General features: G+C 44.6%; 1 protein-coding gene across 5 annotated transcripts in view; it reads right to left on the bottom strand.

Moving 5' to 3' along the window:
* The window catches only part of LOC147033711 (non-structural maintenance of chromosomes element 3 homolog), a 48,661-nt gene that overhangs the window by 17,311 nt on the left and 4,156 nt on the right, over nucleotides 1–27,194 (bottom strand). For 2 of the 5 annotated variants that reach the window (XR_015055610.1, XM_085871851.1), the window contains exons 2-5: nucleotides 23,568–23,630; nucleotides 15,416–15,479; nucleotides 15,187–15,266; nucleotides 2,330–2,424 (exon numbers count right to left, since the gene is read on the bottom strand). Coding sequence is in view for 4 of the 5 variants with exons in the window: in XM_085871851.1 (XP_085727977.1) it covers nucleotides 2,330–2,424; nucleotides 15,187–15,266; nucleotides 15,416–15,479; nucleotides 23,568–23,630 (302 nt within the window). In the remaining variant the exon portion in view is untranslated. Of the gene's footprint in view, nucleotides 1–2,329; nucleotides 2,425–15,186; nucleotides 15,267–15,415; nucleotides 15,480–15,593; nucleotides 15,690–23,567; nucleotides 23,631–27,194 lie in introns of those variants that run through there. The other 3 variants (XM_085871853.1, XM_085871854.1, XM_085871852.1) reach the window with 3 other exon arrangements.

Below are 27,194 nucleotides of genomic sequence, written 5' to 3'. Positions count from 1 at the left end.
CGAAACACGTAAACCGGAGTGTCTGATCGAAACACGTAAACCGGAGTGTCTGATCGAAACACGTAAACCGGAGTGTCTGATCGAAACACGTAAACCGGAGTGTCTGATCGAAACACGTAAACCGGAGTGTCTGATCGAAACACGTAAACCGGAGTGTCTGATCGAAACACGTAAACCGGAGTGTCTGATCGAAACACGTAAACCGGAGTGTCTGATCGAAACACGCAAACCGGAGTGTCTGATCGAAACACGTAAACCGGAGTGTCTGATCGAAACACGTAAACCGGAGTGTCTGATCGAAACATGTAAACTGGAGTGTCTGATCGAAACACGTAAACCGGAGTGTCTGATCGAAACACGTAAACCAGAGTGTCTGATCGAAACACGTAAACCGGAGTGTCTGATCGAAACACGTAAACCGGAGTGTCTGATAGAAACACGTAAACCGGAGTGTCTGATCGAAACATGTAAACTGGAGTGTCTGATCGAAACACGTAAACTGGAGTGTCTGATCGAAACACGTAAACTGGAGTGTCTGATCGAAACACGTAAACCGGAGTGTCTGATCGAAACACGTAAACCGGAGTGTCTGATCGAAACACGTAAACCGGAGTGTCTGATCGAAACACGTTAACAGGAGTGTGTCTGATCGAAACACGCAAACCGGAGTGTCCGTTGCAAACACGCAAACCGGAGTCTCCATTCGAAACACATTAACAGGAGTGTCCGTTCAAAACATGCAAACTGGAGGCTCCGTTCGAAACACGTAAACCGGAGTGTCCCTTGGAAACACGCAAACCGGTGTCTCCATTCGAAACACGCAAACTGGAGTGTCCGTTCGAAACACGCAAACCGGAGTGTCTGATCGAAACACGTAAACCAGAGTGTCTGATCGAAACACGTAAACCAGAGTGTCTGATCGAAACACGTAAACCAGAGTGTCTGATCGAAAACTCGTAAACCAGAGTGTCTGATCGAAAACACGTAAACCGGAGGCTCCGTTCTAAACACGCAAACCAGTCTCTTTGAATTCAGACAAGTAGTGGGGCAGATAACAGGAATTTTTGAGAGGAATCGTGCAAATGATGATACAAGCATCAAATTTGGCACATTTGTTCTCCAGGGGATTCTAATCAAATCTGCGTGATTGGCCATTTGAGAATCCAAATTTTGAAAAAGTTGAAGAAAAAAAATATACTTCAAAAAAGTCAAGATCACGAATCAATGTTGGATACTGGCTGAGATTGGTGAATGTTTCAGAAACATAATTAAAGACGTTCCAAGTCTGCCATGCAGTTTTCTTCCCTTTACCGCGGAAGGCAGACACGACATCACATCCAGTGAACGCATGGAATTGTGGGATCCCTCTCGCTTTCTCAGGCCCTATTGCAGAAATGACCTCATGGACTGGAATCCATCGCGCCTTGGCTCGTTGGCCAAAGGCAATCCACATGTTCTCAAGACCTAGTTCCTGTAAGGATGGCAGTACAGATATTGCTATGACTAGTGCGTCCGTGTCATTCGCCTTAATGATAATGCACTTGCTACCATCCGTCGTTGCATCCCTGGCGTGTACAAATATTCGAGTGTCAGCTTCTTCATGACAACATGGAGACACAGCATCCAGTGACTTCCTTGTGTTGCTGATGGCATCTTCTCCTTTTGTGACAATGACTGTGCTTGTCGTCTGTGCTTCACACATCTTTTCCGCAAGGAAGTGAAACAGCTCAGTCTTGTTGCTGTCATCTCGAAGAAAGCTTCTCCAGTTACTTGGGGTCTTACTGGTTCCTGTCACTCTTCTTCTGATTCCTTGACCCTTTTCGACCTTGCCTCGGAGTTCAGACTTGACTTCTTGTACACATCAAACACTACGTCCACCCTCTCGTAACTGGCACCATAGGATTCCACCTTTGGGATGATGTCTTCTTTAGCATAGTCATCAAATATCTTTGAAGTGCATGGAGGTAGGGCATTGATAAGTGCTGAGCCATCAATGATGACTGAATCTCTCCTTGGTTCTCTGTCTGGGATGTTCACTTACGCTTCAAGAATTTCAGCCAGCTGTGATTTTTTCGAATTTTTCAAAATTTGGATTTTCAAATGGCCAATCGGGCAGATTTGATCAGAAAGCCCCGCAGAACAGAAATGCCAAATTTGATGCTTGTATCATAATTTGCACGATTTTTCTCCTCTCAACTACACTAAAGATGAAGAGACAATAAACATTCAGTTTGATTAAAATTTAAAATCTACAGCAAACATTCATTCAAAAGAACAGTTTGCCAGCAAAATTCCCATTGATTGAGTTCCTCATAAAGCCAACCCATACCTGCTACATGGCATGTCATGGCCGGTGGAAAGGTTCCCGACCAGGATGTACACGTGAAGCTTCGTGTCGATCTCAATCAGCTTCAATCCAAATATCTGATTTGAACAAAGGTAAACCAGGTAAACTAATGTGTAGGTTCGCAATAATAAATAAAAGAAACAGTGGGGGAAAGGTGAGTGGGTGAGAAGGTAAAGTTTTTTTTTATGAGGTAAAGCCTCATGCAACAGAATTTACAAAACAGGGCGAAAGGCAAAGGCAAACAACATGAAAATGGATGTGGGAAGGAGAACAAGGAATGCAAATATAAAACAATTCGTGTTAGTAATGAAATGGACACAAAGATGGAAAAATATGGACACAAAAATGGAAAAATGTGAATCCAAAGAAGAACGTGTCCAACGATGAAAGACGTGAAATCTGAAATGTGATGTAACTGGTGTAAAATCAGAAAGGGCATCAAAGTCAGGCAAGGTATTCCACAGGTGGAAGAAAGGGGGACAAAACGGAAGTGTGAACAACGCCGAGACAAAGGACAACCATGACTTTTCAAAATATATTAAAAAAAATCCATTTAACAAAGATCGAGGCTGAAAGGAATTGGTTGTGTCGAAGAAATTCTCATGTCCTCCTGTACATTTGAGTCATTAATTTAACAAACAAACATAAACAAAGACAAACAAACAAACAAATACATATGCGCATGTGGAGAATTTCAGGGGAAATCATAGTCTTCCTCCAAATTCTAAAATACATGGAAATGTTGAGTTCTTTATTTGATGTTCAGTGAGATGAACGATGTTTTTCTTCCCCATCTGCTGCCACCACAGTCGACAGGTTGAGGTTTCTTGGAAGAGATTACTTGAAGCTTTTGTGCAGCAATCAGCTGAATTTTGAAGGATTATAACATCACCAAATGTGCAAGTTCTTTCCCGGCACAGAACGACGTCAAGACTGCAGCCCTTTGGGTACGTTGATGTGTTACACATAGTTCTATGGTATTGGAGAGAAGGTCAGCCCGCTTTGGAACAGGCTAGGGAATGATATATAATCTGAAGCAATCAGAAGCGTAGTGAACATATCTGGATATTTCCTTCGAGCTCAGACCAACATTCCGGTTGAGCGAAAATAATATCTCCAATCAAACTTGCTGGTGCCTTCTATTAATTATTTCATTAAAATCCCTTCGTAAGCAGAATCAATTTAAATGATCGGCAATTCTATAATCATGAATAATAATTAAAGCTTACTTGGAAGGTCAACCTGTTTTGGACACCTTAAGTCGGCAGATTGATCATCTTTCAATACAGAAAAAGATATGATGATTTAAAATGTAAATTAAAAGTAGATATATGTTCAAGCACATAGAATTGTAATAATCATGTCATACTCGAGTACATTTTCCATTCATGGTTTATAACAATATACATTTATTTTAAATCAAGTTTAATTGGCAACATTTTAATTACTTTTTTTTATCACCCTCAAACCCATTATGCTAATTTTGGAGAAATTGCACCGACAGTTGCTTGATTAATGCCTTTCACCTGATGGTGGTGTAAAGTGAAAACTGGCATAATGAGGAGGAAGAGCAACATTGAAGCTGCAATGGAGCTGCAAGAGGTCACCAAGTGATATGAAGTGAAAGAAATAAAGACCCTCGAGTCTGATCATCCTGTTTTTCAGGTTGTTTCTCCAAAATAAGCTCATCGAGTGGGTCCCGGTGTCCGGCCGTCCGTTCGTCCTTACTACGTACGTCCATTAACATTTGACTAAAACATCTCACAAACGACCCGAATGATATGGACCACATTTGGTACGATGCATCAGGACAGCAAGGTCTCATGGGGTGTGCTCCCCATCTGGATGCGCCAATTTTTAGGGAGTTAAAAGGAGGTTTTGCCCCAAATATTGGTATTTCATTCAAGCATCTTCTCAGAAACGGACATCTGGATCTAGACCAAACTGGCCATGTGGCATCGTGACATGCCCGAACCTCAAGTTGTGCTCCCCATGGCCATATCTCACCCCGAAAGGGGGCCACGGCCTCTCTTCTCTTATCCCTCATATTCACTGAAAAATATTTTCCTCACAGACTACATGACCGATCTGGACCAGATTTGGTACGACACATCAGAACAGTAAGATGTCATAGATTTGTACTGCCCATCCAGATTCACCCCCCCCCCCGAAGAGGCTAAAAAGAGAGGGGGGGAGGTTCGCCTCAAATTCAGGTATTTTATTTGAAAATCTTTTCAGAAACCGACGGCCAGATGCACACCAAACTCTTCATGAACCATAATGACCATGCCGTTAACTTAGGTTGTGCTCCCCATGACCGTACCACTTCAGCAAGGGGGGCCAGGACTCCTTCCCCCTAATCCCTCATACCCCCCACCCCCCCCATGTGTTGGGGGGAAAATAACCATCAGTCCCCCACAGGGACATTAAAATAAATATTTTGGATGCAGCCTGTGGCAGCTGGTTGCATCAATGCTGGGAGTGCAGCTGTGCTGCTGATGTAGTGCCCCCTATTTCCAGTAAGGTGGTACTCATTTTGCCAACTTCGGAAGGATAACAGGCTGAGTCAAACCACCTAGTGTTATTTAACGGTGCAACAAGGGCTCAAACTCAATACCACAAGATCTTAGCCAGCCGCCTTAACTGTTAAGTCCATCCATCCATACATTGGGACCATACTCTGTGCAGAGCGTTGATGCTGCTGAAGCAGTCTCCTTGGCTAATGGGCACAATCCTGGACGTGTCGCCACTCCGACACAGGATACCAGCAAGCTGGCACTCATTTTGCCGACCTCGGAATGATGACAGGCAGAGTCAACCCCACCTGGTATTAATTCAACAGTGAGTAGGATTTCAACTCAGGATCCTTGGTGCCCAAACCCACCACCCGAACCATTCGACCAACACCAGGCATACCATTAAGTGAATACCAGGCTTATCCTCCTGCTGAGGCATTCTCACAAGTCTGAAGCCTTTGGAATTCAGTCTGAAATATATGAGAAATTAATATAATGTTAATTATCATGTTAATCATTATCATATTAATATGCCAGGTCGTACACAATTCATCGTCCCAATTACAATTCGATTTATAAAAGAATGGCGTATAATTTTTTTATGAGAATGGAACCTTAGGGATATGATGTGAATGACTTGGGGGATAATTGACCATTTTCAATAAACCTACAAGACCGACAAGGATTAAATCAGTATCATACAGAAAAATATTATCTGCTTGGTGGGGATAATGAGATATGTGGAAGCACTATTTCCAAACAACAAATAAAATAATTTAGGCATAAATCAACAACACCTTCATCGTGGTTACTATTGTTGCGGACCCAGGATCAGGGCGAGAAGACCAAGGGGGGGGGGAGAGGCTACATCGGGTTCCCACCAGACTCTCCAGAATCGCAGCCCGTTGCACACGGATAACTCCATGGCGCGGAGGGTCGCTAATCGACCGTGAACACCAGTAACTCAACCACGTGACCTAGGGTCCTCCGTCCAAGGTGAACCAGTTACCGAAAATAGTCACGTGACCTAATTACCGGGGGACACGCCCTCGGTACACCTTGTCCAAACCGGGTCACCTTACCGGATCAGATGCAGCTGCGCGTAACTGCCAAGGAACGTATTGGCTAGAAGAATGAATCGTTGGGAGGTAATATCCTGGCTAGGCTAGGATACGGACCATGCTGGATCAATAAAGGAAAAGACGAAAATAAGCTGCGAACATTTCCACACAAGCATTTATTAACAATAAGGCGAGGAAAAGTATGTGGCACAGTAAATGGGAATATTGTTACGTAGAAAAAGGGGATAGCAAGGAATTTGTGGGTGCGACAAAAGACAGCAAGCAACTTACTAAAGCGGACACAGAGCAGACTTAAACGTTATATCTTCGACACTCTTAACTTAAGCTAGGACAGGCACCATCTCTCTCTCTCTCTCTCTCTCTCACACACACACACACACACACACACACACACACACACACACACGCACACACACACGCGCACACACACACACACACACACACACACACACACACACACACACACACACACACACACACACACACACCTGATGAAGATGAGATAATCAGAAGGAAGGAGAGGAGATGAGGGCCAACGGCCTCACAATACCTTGCACAGTCAGCCGACCGCGCAACCCAATACACTTTGGGGGACGCTCTGCTGAGCGATCCCACCTTGAGAGTCAGTGCGTGTCTCCTGCTAATTACTGTGCCAGGGCTCGTTAAAGCTGTGCACCGGTCCAAAGAGTGGGCGGAGCTGGCAGGCGAGTAAGGCGGGTGGAGTGGGCGGACCCAGCAGGCGAGTAAGGCGGAGCAGCAGGCGAATGCAAAGATCGATCCCGCAAACGGCTTCACGATCCGCCTTTTATAAGCCCCGTGGTGTAGGGTGGGGTGACGACCCAAAGCGATGCGTGGTCACCCCAAATCGTGCGCTCCTAATGGGCCCCAGTCTCGCGCTAACAGGCTCTTATAGCCGGAAGTGGTACCATTCGTACATCCGGTATACAGCCTTCGTGGCTGCTTAGCAACCTGCCGGTGCGCGGAGTTGTCTGTGCCCAGTGGCCTCAGGACCAGGTGTTCAGGAGGGACCCCAGTGCTTCCCCCCGTGGCAAGCCTTGAACCCCAGATCCGTGACAATACAAATGTATGTGTGTGTGTGTGTATGTATATATATATATATATATATATATATATATATATATATATATATATATATATATATATATATATATATATATATATTGCTACAGATTTCAGAATCCGGTCTGATGAATGCATCCACAAATCCAGGTCCTCAGACAGTTATTTCCTTAAATGCATGTCCCGGATAGACCCATCCCCATGTTTAGTGGGATTTTAAATGTGGTGCATTGAGAAGGGTAAAGAAGAAATCCCCTCTCTTATGGGAAGCTTCTTTTTTTCTTTACAACAGACACATTTATGCATGATATTTCTTTCACGAGCGCTGATGCCCACCCTTTTTCCAGCAACGTTTTCACACATTTCTTTCACGGACGACACTGAGGCCCACCCTTTTTGATCCGCATTTGACACCACAAGGAATAACAAGGAGAGCACGGGTTGTCATGGTCATGGTGCGCAAGTGGGGCGGGGCGAGTGTGGGGGGGGAACTCTGTGCCCGCCGAGACGGGCCGCATATATAGAAAAAAGGAGGTCCATTCGAGGAAGGGAGTGAGTGAGTGTGTGGGTGTCTGACCAGTGCCAACGAGACAATTTGTCAGTCAGTTCGTCCTTTCCAGGGCTTGAGCAAGCGAGCGTGTGGTGCGCATGTGGGTGTGAGCAGCGCCGGCGAGTGAGGCACGGGTCAGTCACCAAATTTCAGTTTCAGTAAGAGGAAAGAAAAATCAGACACATGTTGGCGTTTTTAGACAAAAATGCATTCTAATAGCCATTTTGAATGTCTGGTCGGGAGACAGAGGGGCTTAGTGAGAGGGAGAGGAAAGAGGGGGAGGGAGGGGGGAGGGGGGATCTAAGAGGAAGGGGAGGATTCCCTGTTAGGGAATTAGATATTATGGCCGTTTTTATTGTATCTGGACAGATGCAATGATAGATGGAAAGGAAGGGGGGAGGAATGAAGGTGAAGATAATAGAGGGGGAGGAGAGGAGGGGGGGAGTAGAAAAAGGAAGGGTAGCATTCTCTGTGAGGGAAAACTGAAGTTAAGGATTGAACTGTACTCCAACTATATTTTTAGCTTATCTGGAACATGCATTCCAGATGAGGTAGTGTCATTGCACTACGTCCATCCGTATATCTCCTTTTTTGACTTCTCCAGCCAAACCGCTGGACCGATCCAGCTGAAATTTGGCAGCAACATTCCTCTCATGGCAGGTCATGGGAATTGCCAATCTCGTTCTGGTTAAATGACAAAGTATGTCAAAATGGCGGTCCCGCAAATTCCTTCCAAATTCTCCTTCCACTGATTCACCAGTCAGAATGCTACCAAATGTGGGTTACAACATTAGACTCGGGTAGGGGATGTTAAATTGCCAAAGTCATTCCAATCAGGTCAGGTCAGGTATGGGAGCATGCGCTGGAGCAGCGCATCGCTGCATCCACTTTCTGACGGCACTCCAGGGTCCTCCGTCCGGCAATCCCCCAGGCAGATGCCTGACCCATCCCCATCTCCTTGAGATGCTAATAAACCTGCTGCAACCACATGGCAGGTGGTCAGCCCATTGGTCTCCTCTAATGATGAGGCTCCCTAACTGAGAGAATCTGGTGAGCAGGATCAGCGTCAGGAAAACGAGCCACATGTCCATACAACCGCAACTGATGCTCACGGACTATGCAGGGAACAAATCTCATTTAAGTCTCTCTGAGCAACCGCTCATTGGACACAAAGTCCATCCAGCGATAGCCAAGGATTCTCCCAAGAGACTTGGCATCAAAGGAATAAAGTCTCCTTCTCAAATCCCTGGTCAGAGTCCAAGTCTCAGATCCGTAGAGCAAGACTGGAAGCACCAAGGACCTTAAGACTCGGACTTTCGTCCTCTTGCACAGGTACCGACAGCGCCACACCCCATGATCCAGTGAATCCATGACGCCCAGGACCGTGCCAGATGTGTGTTGACCTCTGGCTCACAGCTCACATGAATATCACTGCCAAGGTAAGTGAATCTCTCCACGACCTCAACATCCTCACCACAAACAGACACAGACAGGACAGCAGCATCCAAGATGTCACCGAAAGCCTAGATCTTAGTTTTGACCCAAGACACCCGTAATCCCAGCAGCTCCGACTCCTCATTCAGCACCTCGAGGGCCCCCAAAAGGATATCTAAAGTCTCCGCAAAGATGACTGCATCATCTGCAAAATCAAGGTCCGAGATCTTGACATACCCAAACGATGCACCGCAGCTTGATCTCTCCGACATCCTCCCTAAAATCCAGTCCATACAAGTGCTGAAAAGTGTGGGGGCCAGTACAGACCCCTGACGAACTCCAGTAACAACTGGAAATAAGTCAGAGATGGTACCACCACACTTCACAGCACTCTCAGTACCAGAGTAGAGTTCAGACATCAGATCGATCAGTTTTGGTGGCACCCCACGAAGACCAAGAATCCTCCAGAGGACATCTTGATTCACTGAATCGAACGCTTTACAGAGATCAACATAGGCTGCAAGTAGCCCCTGCCGAAACTCTCGTCTGCGTTCGGTGAGGACACGAAGGGCAAGGATACGTTCAATCGTTGACCTCTTTGGTGTAAAGCCTGACTGCTCTGGACGCTGGTGCTCAAGCAGATGGTGGCGAACCCTATCAAGAATTATCCGAGCAAAGACCTTGCCCGGCACTGAGAGCAGCGTCACCCCTCGGTAGTTGTTGCAGTCTTGGCGATCACCCTTCCCTTTCCAGAGAGGGACAACAAGGCCCCTCTTCCAGTCAGTTGGGATGATGCCTGTGTTCCAGGCAGAGCACAAAACTGCATGCAACGACACGAGTGCAGCATTTCCACCAGCCTTGAGAAGTTCAGCATGGATGCCACAGATCCCTGGAGCTTTGCCCCGTTTCAACTGGTTCACCGCAGCCCGTGTTTCCACAAGCGAAGGTGGACCACAGTTGATTCGAGGGTCAGCAACAGGGATTGTAACACCCTTGACGTCCAACTCGACAGCTGGGGGATCAGCCTGGTACAACCGCTCAAAGTAACCGGCCCAGCGGGCCTTCACTTCAGACTCGTCAAGAGCCTACCACTCTCTGCTCGAACTGCAGTGCTCCGAGGGATGGGCTTAGATGAACGCAATACGCGAATTCCCCTGTAAGCGTGACGAGAATCACCTGTCCACAGGTGATGCTCTACCCCCTCACAGATTCCTCGCACATAGGCCTCCTTGTCCACCCTCAGTGCACGTACAGTTTTACGCCTCAGCTCCCTGAACAGCTCAGCTCTGCCATTCAGCCTGGCCCTGCGACTCTGGTCAATGGTATCCAGTGTCCCTTGAGAGACAAAATTCTTCTTTGCCCTGCGGTGAGCTCCAAGACATCCACCGGCAACATCAAGGAAGGTGGGCTTGAAGGCACTCCACAACTCTTCAGGACCCCCCAAAGCACCCAGACCCCACAAGTGTCCACTCAGCCTGTTTGCAAACTCCTCAGCTACTCTCTCATCCCTGAGCTTGCCAACATCCAGCCTAGGCTGGGATGGTACCATTCTCCAGGATTTAAGGTGCAGCTTTAGAGTTGCTACAACAAGCCTGTGGTCAGTATTGAGGAACTGAGCACTCCGGTAGACCCTGCAGTTCTGGATCATCCTCCAACGACCGTCAATGAGGACATGGTCAATCTCCTTTGCCACATCGCCAGCGTTGGAATACCAAGTCCAGCGATGAGCTTGTGGGCACTGAAACCATGAACCAGCAACCCTAAGTCCATGACTTCTTGCAAAGTCAAGGAACTTAGTGCTATTCTGGTTCATAGTTCCTGACCCATTGGGACCAACACACACCTCATAACCATCCCTATCAGTTCCAGTCGATGCATTGAAATCCCCCAAGACTAGAAGTGTATCTCGTCTGGGGCACTGATCAACCACAGACTTGAGCGTGGCGTAGAATGCATCCTTCACGGTGAGATCACTCGCCTCAGTCGGAGCATAAACAGAGACCAGGGAAATGACACCTAAGGAGTGACGAATCCTTAATCTCATAATACGCTCGTTGACCGGTGTTACCTCAATTATCATTGGGGTCAGCTTATTGGACACAGTTACAGCAACTCCTTGGGTATGGTAACCATCAGAGCGACCAGACCAATAGTAGGTGTAACCACCCACCATTATCTCGCCGCAATCCGGTCTCCGAACCTCAGAGACAGCTGCAATCCCGATGTCCAAACGCTTGAGCTCAGATGATAACAGAGACAGGTGATCATCCTCTCTTAGGGATAGGACATTCCAGGCACCCACCCGAAGGGACCGCCTCAGGTTAACCCAAGGAGACCGCCGTCTGGTGGATGACACCTCAGCACCACTCCGACACACTCTCCCGCAATCTGACCCAGGGATGTTACCCTGTGGTTTCCTCCTATCATCAAAGATTGGGGGTCCCGAAGGCTTTGCCCCAATCCCGTCATCTGGTGAGCTGCCCTGCGAAGGGAAGCTGCACAGGAGGTACTCCCACGGAGTGGGTTTTCAGATTTTTTTGCGTTTTTGCGTTTTGCGGAATGAAGGGTTTTACGGTGGCCGGAGTGCAAATCCTGCCACCAACCTCCTCATAAAAAGTAACCAAACTGCAGGAGGACGTCCGCAGACACAGTTGGGCACTAGATATGGATGGCCGTTGGCTCACAAGGAGCTCCTCCGCCCTTTGACAGGTTTTGTTTTTAATCCTGCTGGGTGTCCATATCCAAACACCCCCTCACCAGAAAACCTGGTGGGGGAGATGGTTTAGTCGCCGACAACCCGACCATGGAACAGGTTAGTACAGGTTTACATGGTACCTGTAGCAGATCACAGATCGAACCTGACCTGACATAAATTTATTATTATTATTTAAGCTTTTATTTATTATTCTCTTTTTTCATTGTTTTCTACTGGTGCTACATAACGACAGTAGGAATAAAATAAATGAAAACGCAACAGAACGTCAGATTTATCGGACTACTCGAGACAATTGAGTCGCAAGGTGTGTTCTGCACACAAGTTTTCATCGTATCCGGACAGCAAGATTGCTTCGTTTTATGCGCGGAGAGATATGGCCGATGACATGTGCTGGCCTTACAATTCATTTGCCACGGTGCAACATGTCCACTGCGCTGTTCACGTCACCTCACTAAAATATTTGTGATATAGAGCAGTATGCAAGTCGAATTTACATTATTGAATTACGAATAGGATTTAGTCTAACCAATTGTTATTGCCAAGTCTTCCTTTGATGTCCTCCCGATCATAATGAACGCCGGGAATTTCATTGCCATTTTCTTCTGCTTGTCCTGCTTCGGGCTCGTACTGCTAAGGCCGTACTTCATTTTCAGCTGCCTGAACTTCACCTCCCGCGACTACGTTATCCGACAATTCCCCATGTGATTCAGACCAAAATCCTTCATTTCTCTCACACTCACTGTCGTTACCAGACAAATGAAAGTCCATGCCATCCATTATTCAAAACCAAATGTTCGATTTTTTTTAAAGCAGAAATGAACGAAGCGATTGAGTCGACCAATCAAATGTGGAAACACACAGCAAGCCAATAGAATCATGTAGACCACCAACCCGAGTAATTTACGTGCAGCCTTTGTAATCCTTTAGTGATGTCATGTGGGTTACGCCCCTTTCAGGAGAATTTTTCGGGGCGTTCCCTAAGAGGTTTGTTTTTTAAATTTTACATTTTACAGAATGAGTATTGTGAAAAAACATTGTCAGATCTGAAATCACGATGAAAAACTCCTCAAGGACATACAGTGCTCAGCATAAATGAGTACAACCCGACAGATTTGTCAGAAAACCTTTAGTTTCCTTTCAGAATCCACATTTTCTATGGGATACTATACTACAAAATACTCCCACAAATGTGGGCCATTGATTGCAAACAAGATTTATTAATTTGCACACACAAAAAAGGAATTTTCCTAACAAATTCATCAAAGACCATGTTGCAAAAATGAGTACACTCCAATGAAAGTCTTAGGAACAAAGCTAAATTTTAGACTACAAAATTCTAATTAACAATAATTCAACCACAGGTGAGTAATTATTCATTAAACAGGTGTCCAGCAGACAGTTGACTATAAAAGGGTGTTTCTTAACAAAGAAAACCCCTTCCCATTTCATGCTGTCAGCAATGGCACCACATGGAAGAGAAATGTCACAAGACCTGAGAAAGAAAATAATTTCTTTACACAAGGAAGGTGAAGGCTACAAGAAGATCAGCAAAGCTTTACTCGTCAGTCAGAATACGGTAGCAAAAGTGATACAAAAATTTAGCAAATATGGAACTGCAACCATCTCACAGAGACGTACAGGCTGTCCACGGAAGTTAACACCTCGACAGGAGCGTCTTCTGATGAGAAGGGCTGAAGAAAATCACCATGCAAGTTCTCTGCACTTAGATAAAGAAGTAGAAAGCCAAACTGGGGTGACTATTTCCCATTAAACAATACGGCGTACACTGCAGAGGAATGGCATGCATGGGTGTCGTCCACGAAGGAAGCCTCTCCTAAAGCCCATGCACAAAAAGGCCCGCCTCGGATTTGCCAGGGCCCATGCCAAAAAAGATGAAGACTACTGGGACTCTATACTCTGGAGTGATGAGACCAAGATAAATGTTTTTGGAACTGATGGCTTCAAAACTGTATGGCATCACAAAGGTGAGGAGTACAAAGAAAAATGCATGGTGCCTACAGTGAAACATGGTGGTGGCAGTGTCCTTATGTGGGGCTGCATGAGTGCTGCTGGTGTCGGGGAGCTGCATTTCATTGACGGTATCATGAATTCACAGATGTACTGCTCTATATTGAAAGAGAAGATGCTACCATCACTCCGTGCCCTTGGTCGTCATGCACTTTTCCAACATGACAATGATCCAAAACACACATCTAAGGCCACTGTTGCATTTCTGAAGAAGAACAGGGTCAAAGTGATTCAGTGGCCTTCATCTGAACCCAATCGAGCACCTATGGGGAATTCTGAAGAGACAAGTTGAGCATCACTCTCCATCCAGCATCCAGGCTCTAAAACAGGTCATTCTTGAAGAATGGAAAAAGATAGATGTTGCAATATGTCACCAACTTGTTCATTCCATGCCTAGAAGACTTGGTGCTGTCCTTCAAAATCATGGAGGTCATACTAGATATAGTAGTTTTTGTTGTGGGGTGTATTCATTTTTGCATCAACTAATTTGAGTAAAACTGAAGATTTTGTAATCTAAGTTATATCATTAACCTTACTTTCATGCTATGAGTTAAACAAATGTTCTATAAAATTCAATTTTGTCAAAATTTTGGAAATTATTCTTGTGTTCATTGAGATATTGATTAAAATCTCACTTTTCAAAGGGGGTGTATTCATTTATGCTGAGCACTGTATATAAATGAAATTTCAGTACTTTTGCATGTCAGGGGACCTTTAAGACCCCAGAGAGCGAGGTGGCCGAGGATCGCCTGATGAAGGATATAATTAAATAAACCTATTAATTATCTTTAAAAGGGGTGTTTTAATTAACTAATTAACCCAAACACCCAATTTTCACTCTTGCACTTCCTTGGAGTTTTCTTCGTCTGCATGCAAAGTTTCAGGCTGCGAGGTTTTATGGTTTTGGAGTTATGGAGGAGACACACTGACACACGTGCACACGCACACACGTGCACTCACACATACACACACACACACACACACACACACACACACACACACACTTATTAGTTTAGATTTAGGTGAAAGACACAGACACTAAGAGGCAGTGGGTAAGAGGGGGTGTGGTGGGGAGTGAGCATACTGGGTTTAAGTGCAGAAAAATGATCACTTGGGATATCATTGTGGATCATGGAAACAGCAGCATTCAATATTCGGGTGGGGAAAGTGACATGTGAAGCAGAAAGGCGGTGACAGCAGGTTTAGAGAATGCATATGAGGTAAGCTTTGAGGAGATTAAAGAGTTGCAGGAAGGGATTAAAGAGTGAACATCACCGGGGAGCCATCTTGAAAGCTGAGAACACCAAGCACGACCGAGTAGAAACAGGACTTTACAAAGACAACAAAAAGGGAAGTTGAAGAAAAAGACAATGCTGATTGGTAGTCGGAAGGCAGTCAGTTCAAGAAGTGATAAAATGATTTATCTGCCTCACCTGTTCCAATTTTTTTGCAGCTTTCTTGATGATTTCGCCAGAGATGACCCGGTTGTCCTTCAATACATTTTTATTGATATCTGCAAACGAGATTGGAAACAAAACAATCAAATGTTAGCTATTAAAGATCCAATGACACAACAACAAGATAGTGAACTAAATTGGAACGTCATGTCATGTAAATTGGAACTGACCAATCCCTTCCGTTGGCACAAACACCTGACGTTACCTGCACGTTTAATAGGAATCTTCTTCTGGCCCATAATCAGAATGTATTGAACAACTTCATTGATCTGGGAAGAGAAGTAAAAAAAAAGTTACAAAAAAGATACAAGCGAAGGTCATTCTTCCAATCACAGGTAAAAGGAATTTCCAAATAAATCACCGTGAGGTTATTCATTTGTTACCTTGGTGATATGATTGGTGAAGGTAGTGGTGTCGAAGCAGCAGTGATTGCAAGAATTAGAAGTGGCTGGAGGAAGCTTAGGGAGTTGTTACCCCTACTGACATCAAAAGAGACCGACCTATCTCCGATTAAAGGGAAAACTTTATACAGCTTGCGTAACAAGCGCGATGTTGTATGAGCTGTTCCACAGTAATATGCTACATTTAAGGGTCTTATCTTCAGGAGCTATCACAGAATTCCTAAAGTATCCATAGAATACCACTAACATGTTTTTAGGTGTATATAAATGTAGATATATACTATTTATAGCAAAACTGCTATTGTCCTAAAATTAAAGCATGCAGATAAAATTTTATTCACTGTGATGGGAATAAATCTTTGTCTTAAGTATTATATTAAAAACTAAATAGATTTACTAAGAATCTTATATGAACACATACGTTTTTGATTGAGACTGGTTTAGATTATATGAGTAAAAAGACTTTACTTATGATATCCCACACCCTGAATTTGCCAAAAATGTACTTTAATGTGAATGCTGGGGGGTTGAAAACAGAGTAATAATCGTTATGCAATCGGTCAATTCGTCATGAAAGAAACAAAATGCTCAAGCTGCACAACTTTTAAAAATACGGTCTTGTTATTTTTGTGATAACATAACTTAACCTAAATGACAAATGTGTGACAAAGGATAACATTAGTGGTAAGTCCATATCGCCGTAAAAGCTGTACAAAAATCTGGCTTTCAGATTGCGGACCAAAGTCACGTTTGTTACAGAAGGCTTTGAGCCATTTCTGTTAATGAAGACAGAACACCCCATCAATAAATTGTGCTGGGTTAGATTATCTTCTTACTGTTGTATTCCAGTAGTGGAGGGTTCAGTCTTTTATTTCCCCTTATTTGCAAGATAAACTGGACACACTTAATGTGGACTATGTATGTAACACAATGGTTACCCATTACTGTGGAAAGGCTCGTATGGTAGTGAAACATGGGTGATAAAAAAAGGAGGATGAACGGAGGTGTGAACGAAATGAAATGAGAATGGTGAGGAGGATGTGTGATGTGACACTGCAAGATAGGAAATCAAATGTGGAACGAAGATATAGGTTCGGTATAGAAAGCATTAGTGAGGTTATGCGTAGGGGTAGGTTGAGGGGGTTCGGACATGTGGAAAGGATGAGGGTGGGCAGCTGTGTGAAGAGGTGTCTAAATATTGCCGTGTCCAGCTGGGTAACACCGACCTGGACGGATAGCTGAACGCTTCTACTCGGAGGCGAACAGCCGAGATGCTTGGAGATTATGGCGCGCGCGGGATAGAGGGCGGCAAGAGCGTGTACCAGATGGAAACACACGGGTTTATTCTCGAACCCACAACGAATAGACAAACACAAGTAAATTGACAAATACTGGTTTAATGAACATAAATCAAAGATTAATAATGGAAATAACACAAGGGTGAAAATGAAACGTGAGTTAAAACTAAATTCAAATTTGAGACGTCTCCGCTCAGTCACAAAAACAGACAAGGGGAAGGATAAAAATAAAGGAAATTCCTCCCTTTATGCCGGTACTCAGCTTGTGTCCAGAGTTGAGGTTTTAGGAGACTCACAGTCAGCGAACCGCGTAGCCACCGTGCAGGAAAACACTCCAAAAATGGCAACAAGTCGCTCTCTGCGGTCACGTAAGTGAGGTGTGGGGTGGACCATCTTCAACGCCGGGAACCACAAACCACTGTACAGTTTATTCTCACAATCGAGATTGCCACATCGCTCCCTCTAAGTTCCAGGTCCACACATACCAAATGGTGCCGCCTTTCTCCTTGAGTATACAACAAGGTGATTGCTGAGGCTCAGAGATAAGGCCAAGAGACGCGCTCGTCTTCTCCTCAAAGCATGCAAACTTCATGACTCAGCCAAACAGTCAATGGCTAGCGTCTTGCTCCAGCACGTGAACACATTCACATCAGCATGAACAACGAGAATTGCACCGCTATTTTGTCGTGCCGAGAGGGACCAGGGCCTCACGTTTTTTCCAACAGCCCTCTCATCTCTCTTTCCCCTTCTCGTTGCTCTTGCCCTTCTTTCTTGTCCCTCTTGCACCTTCTCCCTCTCTCCTTCTCCTCAAAGTGTACAACTTCATGATTCAGCCGAACAGGCAATGGCCAGCGTCCTGTTCCAGCACGCAGGCAAATTCACACAGCACAAACAAGAATCGCGCAGCCTTCTTGACCGTGGCGAGGAGAAGACAGAGAGGACCTATGTGTTCTGACCACGGTCTAAACACTATCATCCTCCTTCTTACGTCACACCGACCAATCATCAGCCTCGGGGGCGTGGCCTGTCGGTCCGAAGCCGAGAAGGTGGGGTTTTTGCCTGCTCGGAAACGTTCGGCTCTGTTCTTGTTCTTGTTGGAAGAATGTGGTTCCTTTTTATAGCCGGCTTTGTAAATGCAAAAACGTAGAATAAGGTCACAGAGGGCAATCACATAACTGGGAGAACTAGCCTTAAACCCTACCTAGTTAACACAGCACCACTCCCCATGTGGTGACATGTAACAACTTAAGCTCACAGTTTTCCCAACTTAATTTACATTGAGATGTCTCCGACTCATCCACGGAATACGCTATACCATACAATCCTATCCTTCACTATTGGATTCCTCTATCTACCCCCACAAACATAACAATATGAATGTGAATGGAAGGAGAGCTTGAGGCTGTCCGAGAAAAACATGGGATGTGTTACTGAGAGACAATCTTAGAGTTAAAGGCCGAACAAGAGGGCCAGCAAGGGATCATGCAGCCCGGAAAGCAGCCATTAGGTGAACTACGTCTTATACATGCAAGCATGGAAATGGCCGTAAGACGATGACGATGATATTGTAAATTTCTTTTATGGAAACACACATATATCACTAACCTGAAATCGATTTCAATTATACATTTAAAAAGAAAATTGTACTTCAGGATGGTTTCATATTTATCAAAGTAAAATGACTTGTTTAAACTTCCCTTGTTATCCCCAAAAACACTGAAAATTAAACACCCTCAAATCAATCTTTCATTCTGCCCCAAAAATAATAAATAAAATATCCTGATAACCTCGGTAAAACCAGGATTCTGTGTTTAAAAAAAAGTGAAACCATTATATATATCAAAACTAGAAAACACCTCAAAATGCAAAGCATGTCGGCTTTGTACTTGAACCGAATGTTATAAAAACGGCAAAAACTAGAAGTGCACTCAGTAGAGTGCATACCTCCGCCATGCAATGCCCGATCCACGAGAACATATCAAGCCCAATACATTTTTGAAATATCGCGATATGTGTCGTTTTTGGCCCGATCTCTCAATGGTGAAAAATCAGTAAAAAAAAAAAAAAATTTGGATCTTCACCAAAATTGAATCAATTCGGCCTTGTCATACACCCAACATGTCCAAGTTTCATCCAAATCTGTCCGCAACTTCTTAAGATTTTTATAGCGCGGCGAAATCGCGCTGTTATATAATTGGCTATTCTGTCCTGTGTCTTCTGTCACACTTTTTTTACACTGTCAGATGTGCGCCCATTGGTCAGTTTCGTGATGATGTCATTTGTTTTCTCATCCCATTGGTTGAGGCGCCTCTGGGTCCGCGCTGTCGACCAATGGACGCACGATCACACAGGGAGCACGCGGCGGCGCCGTGACTTCAAATTGTAAATCAACGATTGCTTATGTTTCCTACGCCATCAAAAATGGTCGTCATTTAATTTGGGCACCGCAGAGCAGTTCCTGATGTCTTACTTCTAGTTATAACTGCAAAATTGTTTCATCTTATATATTATTTCCGAGTTTTTGGTTTCGTGTCGCGCTATCTTCGACTTTGTTCTGCGCTCGAGTAACGTGATATTTGGCTTACATTATCTCAAAAACCATATGAGGTGCATGGTACAAAAAAAGTAAATAAAATGGTTCTGAAACAGTGAAATCGTATTCCACTTACTGCATTAAAGTAAAATTACTACTGATACTCTGCATCAGTTCCTTTCTCAAACACACCCTCCCCAACATGTCGCGCAGAGCGTGGGTTATGCTAGTCATTCTTAACCTAGACTTTTACTGCCCCCAGCCGCGCGATATCGAAGTATTCGCTTCTTGTTATTGTTTATATACAATGTCAAGGCTCATGTAAGAGCTAACACACAGAGCATATAACAAGGGGAGCAGGAGACAATAGGGGTAGAAGAGGAAAGCATAAAACAGTGTGGAATAGTGACATTAGGAGATCTGTAGAAGGGAGAGGGATAGAGTGGGGTTTACGGGATAAACAAGATGGACACCACAGGGACTTTCACGAGGGTGGTGGGTTTGGAGTGGATTAATGGGGATAGAAAAGAAAAAGATTTTGGATGGGGGAAGATAAGAGATGGTGGTGAACAGATGTTTTGATGACCTGGAGGGAAGAGTGGTATTGAAGAGAGCGTGGGAGTTTGTTCCAGAGGTGGGGAAAAAAGAGGAATGAAAGAGTGAAGGTGATCAGTGATTCTTGATTTTGGCACTTTCACCAGAAGGGGGTTTTTGGAGGACCTTGAATTCCCTGCGGAAATATACAGGGGACAGAGCACAGATAGAGCAGGGGTAGCAAGGCCGGAGAGGAGATGGTAGAAGACAGAAAGACCACCGTCCTGCCTCCGTTGAGAGAGAATTAGAGACCCAAAGACTCAGCTTCATCTCGGGAGATACCAATGATCCTAAATGCCTTGGTTTACCACAGCATGAAGCTGAGAAAGGTGAGAGGCAGGAGCACCACCCCAGAGAGGAGAGCGATACTCAATCAGGTTGCGGATGAAAGCTTTGTATGTGGTCAGGAACTCAGGGATGCCAAGGAAGGATTGTGCACAACGGAGGATGCCCAGACGGCTTCTAGATTTGGAGGCCAGCTTGGAGACGTGGCTTTCCCAGGAAAGATCGTGGCAGATCGTGAGGCCCAAAAGATTGAATGAAAGGATTTCTTCAAGGGGATTGTTGAGAAAGTAGATTGGTGAGGGGTGGGGGTTATCGACAGTCCTTTCGGAGAGACATGGTGAGTTTGAGTTTTTTCAGAATTGAAAGAAATGTTCCAAGTGTTTGACCAGCTTGTGATTTTATCCAAGTCTGCAGAGAGTGAAGAAGCTGCTGCCTGCCAGTCAGAGAGATGAGAGATGATATGGCAGAGGGTGGAGTCATCAGCAAAGAGATAAACAGGATTTTCCAGAGAGTCAGAGAGATCATTGACAAAAACCAGAAATAGCGCATGGCCGAGAACAGTTTCTTGAGGAACTCCAGCCTGGCCAGGAAGAGGAGATGAGAGAAAGCCATTAAGAGCTACTTGCTGACTGCGACAGGAGAGGAAGTCAATAAGTCATGTGGAGTTGGCCTTGGATTCCATTGGCAGAGAGTTTAGAGAGCAGTGCGGGATGCCAGACTGTGGAGAAAACTCACGATATGCCGAGGGAGATGGCTCGACCGATCTCATGTTTGGCAAATCCATCATTGGGAAAGCAGAAGCAGCATATCCAGGGTAGAGTGGCCTGGTCCTGAATCCAAATTGATGATCTGAAATCAAGCCATTGGAGAAGAGGAAGGATTTAATGCCTGAAGCGATGATTGATTCCATAACCTTGCTGATGATTGGGAGAAGGCTGATTGGTCTGTAGTTGCAGGAAACAGTTTTTGCACCTTCTTTATGCAGGGCAGTAATGTTTGCTGTTTTCCAAGCAGATGGCAGATGGCCTTGAGCAAATGAGAGGGTGAATAGAACAGAGAGGGTGAGCAAGAGCAGAGGAGCAGGTTTTTAGGACACGTGGGCTGATGCCGTCTGGACCGGTTGCAAAATCTGAGTCGAGGTTTGACAGCAAACTCTCCACTTCGTTCGAAGAAAAGGACACAGAGTCCAGGGACAGTTGGGTGTGACTGGGTAAGGTGGGTACAGAAAGCAATGGGTTTCGGACACAATATTTAGAAGCAAACACGGAGTTTAGGCATTCAGCCTTTTCACGTGCGGTATCAGCAGTGCAGCCATTTGAGGTAAGGGAGGGGATGGAGGGGGAACATAAACCAGAAACAGACTTAACGAGACAACACCAGGATTTGGAGGAGGGAGAGAGGTTTGAGAGTTCAGACTTGAGATTAAAAGATGTTTCCTGGCTCTTCTGAGGGTAGACGCACACTTGTTCTGAGCTTTGTGGAAGCAATTGATATTGCCTTCAGTTGGGTTTGTCTTCCATGAGGCGAAGGCAACTTGTTTCAGGACAACTGTCTCACCACAAGCTTCAGTGTAACATGGACGGGAGGAAGGGTAGGACAACTGAAGATGAGAGGGGATAAATCTGTGCATGAGAGAGAGCAAGTTTCTTTGAAAGAATTCCCAGGATGAGTTCACGATCAAAGTGGGATTGGAAAGGTGGAATGGCAAAGAAGAGAAGGAAGAAGAGGAGGAGGTCGACGAAGTCACATGGTTATGAGAGGTATAAGGTGAGACGAGGGGGGGGGGGAATTTTTTTTTTTTTGATAATTTAAGACATTAAACAGAGGGAGGAATTGGCAAGAATTGAAAGAGTGGTGGAGGGATTGTGGTTAAAATATAAACTGTGGGTAATAAGGAGAAAATACAATAAACACGATCATGCACACAGACAGGGAGAAGAGGAGGCCTCAAGGAAACACAATCTGAAAATACCGACGAATACTCACTAATTCATACAAGTTTTAAAACAAAACCGAACTAGAAACACACAGTAAACACGGAGGTAACAAAATAAACAGTCAAAACGTGAAGAAGAAAAAAAAACGAACGAAAAACGTATCTTTGAGAAAGTCGGCAGAGACCCTGTCGAATCGGAACCGGAATCTTTCCTTAGCTTCATCCTCTTTAACGCTGCTCGCACGTCGTCCTCCCGAACCTCAACTAATTCCACGTTGCCCTCGACATAACACGGAATCTCCATTTCGCTGCTGCTCCCTCCCCAGTTCAACAGCTCCTTGAAATATCGTTCTCATATCTCCTACACCTTCCCACTCCGTCACTAGCTTTCCTCCACCACCCTTAATCACTGTCACCCACCCCATGACCCCCACTACATGTCTTACTCGCTTCATCCCTGTCACGAGCCAATTTCTACATCATCTTCCCATCTCCCACCACCCTCTTCTTGTTTGCTGTGCACATCCGTTTCCATATCATTCCTCGCTTTATCCACAGCTCCCATGGCTGCTCTTATTTTTCCCATACAAGTGCATGAACCCCACATCCGGTTGTCTCATTCTGACCTTGATCTTCTCGAACCTTTTCCAAACCTCGTTCCAACCAACTACCTTTGCCACTTCCTCTGTCCACCATACCTGGTTTATATTCCTTGACGATGCACCCTTCCCTGACGTTCTGCCACACAGAACTTCTGCAATTCTGCTAAACACCTCTCCATACTTCTGCCACTGCTCCAAACCTTTGGCTTCTTCGCCGAGTTCCCCATACCTGGCCCTCATCCTCTCCTTGTACTCAACAGTGATGTTGTCCCCACTCTTCCCCCATCTTATCATCTTCTGACCCATGCACTCTCTTAACGTCCCTCCTTTTCTTCACACAAACAACAAACATCACAGCCTTATTGTTGAGTGTTGACATGCGATCCTGCTTACCGACAAATCCAGTTCTGTTCTCTGCTGTCAAATGCTGTCAGTAATCTTTCCCACTTTGGAAAGAATGAATCAGCTATGGCCATCCCATTCCTCACACCAGCTCTTGACCTTCTCCATTCCTCATTTCCTCACAAAATCTATCAACACATTCCTCTTCAATCGGCTCCGATACTTCCACACGCGTGTTAAAGTACCCAACAATGCAGAGCATCACCTCAAGCTCAACCAATCCCATCATCCTCTCCAGTGTGTCCCTCAACTCCTGCTTCTCTGCCTCAGTTTTTTTCCCCATGCATGGCTTATAAATCGACTCACCTTCTTCTCCATATCCTTGGGCAAGAGGGCCATGCTCGACGTCTGAGAGTCAGCAGGACGCTCCTATGGATGGACAAATGGGAACACAAGGATGAAGAAGATTGGACATGAACAGGGATCACCATCTGGACTCTTCAGAAACAATATGGAGGACTCAAAATCAGTAATCCTCTCAATCCTGAGTAGCTTTGTGTTCAAACTCCAATCACAAAATTTTTTTGGGGATAAACCAATGGGAACGCTTTAGTTTCATTATGTGTTTCATTAGCCCCCGCACGCGAACAGAATAGCGGAGTTAAGTAATCGGTTGTGTGCAGACATATGTACGTACGTGTCTGCATTTTGTTAAGAGATAAAACCGAAAACCGTTCAACGGAGGAATTTTAAACTTTACCACAAGTTACATGACCATTTGATATAACACATATTGAGTGTACATCATAAACCGTTCAACGGAGGAAATTTAAACTTAACCACAAGTTACATGACCATTTGATAAAACACATATTGAAGGTACATCAAACTGTTCAATGGAGGAAATTTAAACCACCACATGTTACATGACCATTTGATATAACACATATTGAGTGTACATCAAACCGTTCAACGGAGGAAATTTAAACTTTACCACAAGTTACATGAACATTTGATATAACATATTGAGTGTACATCAAACCGTTCAACGGAGGAAATTTAAACTGAACCACAAGTTACATGACCATTTGATATAACACATATTGAGGGTACATCATAAACCGTTCAACGGAGGAAATTTAAACTTTACCACAAGTTACATGAACATTTGAAATAACACATTGAATGTACATCAAACTGTTCAATGGAGGAAATTTAAACCACCACGTTACATGACCATTTGATATAACACATATTGAGGGTACATCATAAACCGTTCAACGGAGGAAATTTAAACTTTACCACATGTTACATGACCATTTGATATAACACATATTGAGGGTACATCAAACTGTTCAATGGAGGAAATTTAAACAACCACATGTTACATGACCATTTGATATAACACATATTGAGTGTATATCAAACTGTTCAATGGAGGAAATTTAAACCACCACATGTTACATAACCATTTGATATAGCATATGTTACATGACCATTTGATAGAACACATATTGAGGATACATCATAAACCGTTCAATGGAGGAAATTTAAACTTTACCACAAGTAACATGAACATTTGATATAACACGTATTGAATGTACATCAAACTGTTCAATGGAGGAAATTTAAACCACCATGTAACATGACCATTTGATATAACACATATTGAGTGTACATCATAAACCATTCAACGGAGGAAATTTAAACTTTACCACATGTCACATGCCCATTTGATATAACACATATTGAGTGCCTGGTGTTGGCTTAATGGTTAGGGTGGTGAGCTTGGGATCCTAGGATCCTGAGTTCAAATCCCACTCAGCTGTTGATTTAATACCAGGTGGGGCAAACTCGGCCTGTCATCCTTCCGAGGTCGGCAAAATGAGTGCCAGCTTGCTGGTATCCTGTGTCGGAGTGGCGACCCGTTCAGGATTGTGCCCAATAGCCAAGGAGACTGCTTAGGCAGCACCAATGCTCTTCACAGAGTATGGTCCCAATGTATGTATATTGAGTGTACACAGAAAACCGTTCAACGGAGGAAATTTAAACTTTACCACATGTTACAAGAACATTTCATATCGCACATATTGAGTTTACATAGAAAACCATTCAACGGAGGAAATTTAAACTTTACCACATGTTACATGACCATTTGATGTAACACATATTGAGTGTACATCACAAACTGTTCAATATAGGAAATTTAAACTTCATCACATGTTACCTGTCCATTTGATACAATGCATATTGAAGGTGCATCATAAACCGTTCAACGGAGGAAATTTAAACTTCATCACATGTTACATGAACATTTGATAAAGCACATATTGAGGGTACATCAAAAACCGTTCAACGGAGGAAATTTAAACTTTACCACATGTTACATGACCATTTGATATAACACATATTGAGTGTACATCATAAACCATTCAACGGAGGAATTTTACACTTTACCACATGTTACATGACCATTTGATATAACACATATTGAGTGTACATCATACACCGTTCGAAAGAGGAAATTTAAACTTTTTTTTTTTTTGTATACCTTGGTCGAGGCTCGTATGAGAGCTAACACACAACTCACAGCAAGGAGGCATGAGACAAGAGGGGCGGGAGTGGAAGGGACAAAACAGTGGGGAAGACACATTAGGTGAACTGTGGAAGGGAGAGGGATGGGGATGGGACGGGGAACATGGCGAAGAGAAGATGGACATTACAGGGACTTTCAGGAAGGAAAGCAGGGGAATTGAAGGAAGTGGGCTTGGGTGGATTATCGGGGGTAGAAAAGATCGAGGATTTGGATGGGGGAAGATAAGAGATGGTGGTGAACAGCTGTTTTGAAAGCCTGGAGGGAAGAATGGGAAAGAATAGAGTGAGGAAGTTTATTCCAAAGGCGGGAAAAAAGAGGAATGAAAGAGTGAAGATGAGCAGTGATTCGTGATTTTGGTAGTTTTACCAGAAGGGGGTTGTTGGCGGACCTTGAGTGCCCTGTGGAAATGTGCTGGGGACAAATCGCAGAGAGAGCAGGGGGGGCAAGGCTGGAGAGGAGTCGGTAGAAGACAGAAAGACCACCGACCAACCTGCGGTGATTGAGTGAGAGGCCCAAAGACTCAGCTTCATTGCGGGAGATGCCGATGATCTTAAATGCCCTGGTTTCGACAGCGTGAAGCCGAGAAAGGTGGGAGGCAGGAGCACCAGCCCAGAGGGGAGAGCAGTACTCCATCAGGCTACGGACAAAAGCTTTGTAAGTGGTCAGGAGCTCAGGAGGGCCGAGGAAGGACTTTGCACGACGGAGGATTCCCAGTCGGCGACTGGCTTTTGAGGCGAGGTTGGAAATGTGACTTTCCCAGGAAAGGTCATGGCAGATAGTGAGACCCAGAAGCTTGAAATAAAAGACTTCTTCCAGAGGATTGTTGAGAAAGTGGATGGGGGGGTTTTCTAAACTGTCCTTTCGAAGAGACATAGTGAGAGTGTGAGATTTGGCTGGATTGAAAGACATGTTCGACGTGTTGGACCAGTTTGTGATTTTATCCAGATCTGCAGTGAGCGAAGAAGCTGCTGCTTGCCGGTCTGAGGGATGACAGATGGTACGTCAGAGGGTGGAGTCGTCGGCAAAGAGAAATAGAGGATTTTCCAGAGAGTCCGAGAGATCATTGATGAAAACCAGAAAAAGAACAGGGCCCAGAACGCTACCTTGAGGAACTCCAGCCTGCACAGGAAGAGGGGATGAAAGAACTCCATTTAGGGCCACACGTTGACTGCGACAGGAGAGGAAGTCTGCGAGCCATGAGTGGAGATGGCCTTGAATACCATGGGAAGAGAGTTTGGTGAGTAGTGCAGGGTGCCAGACTGTGTCAAAAGCACGTGATATGTCCAGGGATATGGCTCGGATTTCCTGTCTGGCATTGAGGACCTCCATCCATTGATGGGAGAGCAGAAGCAGCATGTCCAGGATAGAGTGACCTTGTCTGAAACCAAATTGATGAT

Source organism: Eptatretus burgeri, chromosome 2 (genome assembly GCF_056783735.1).
Source record: "Eptatretus burgeri isolate ZD-2024b chromosome 2, Ebu_testis_v1, whole genome shotgun sequence".
Classification (NCBI taxonomy): domain Eukaryota; kingdom Metazoa; phylum Chordata; class Myxini; order Myxiniformes; family Myxinidae; genus Eptatretus; species Eptatretus burgeri.
This window is presented reverse-complemented; position numbering and strand designations above follow the sequence as displayed.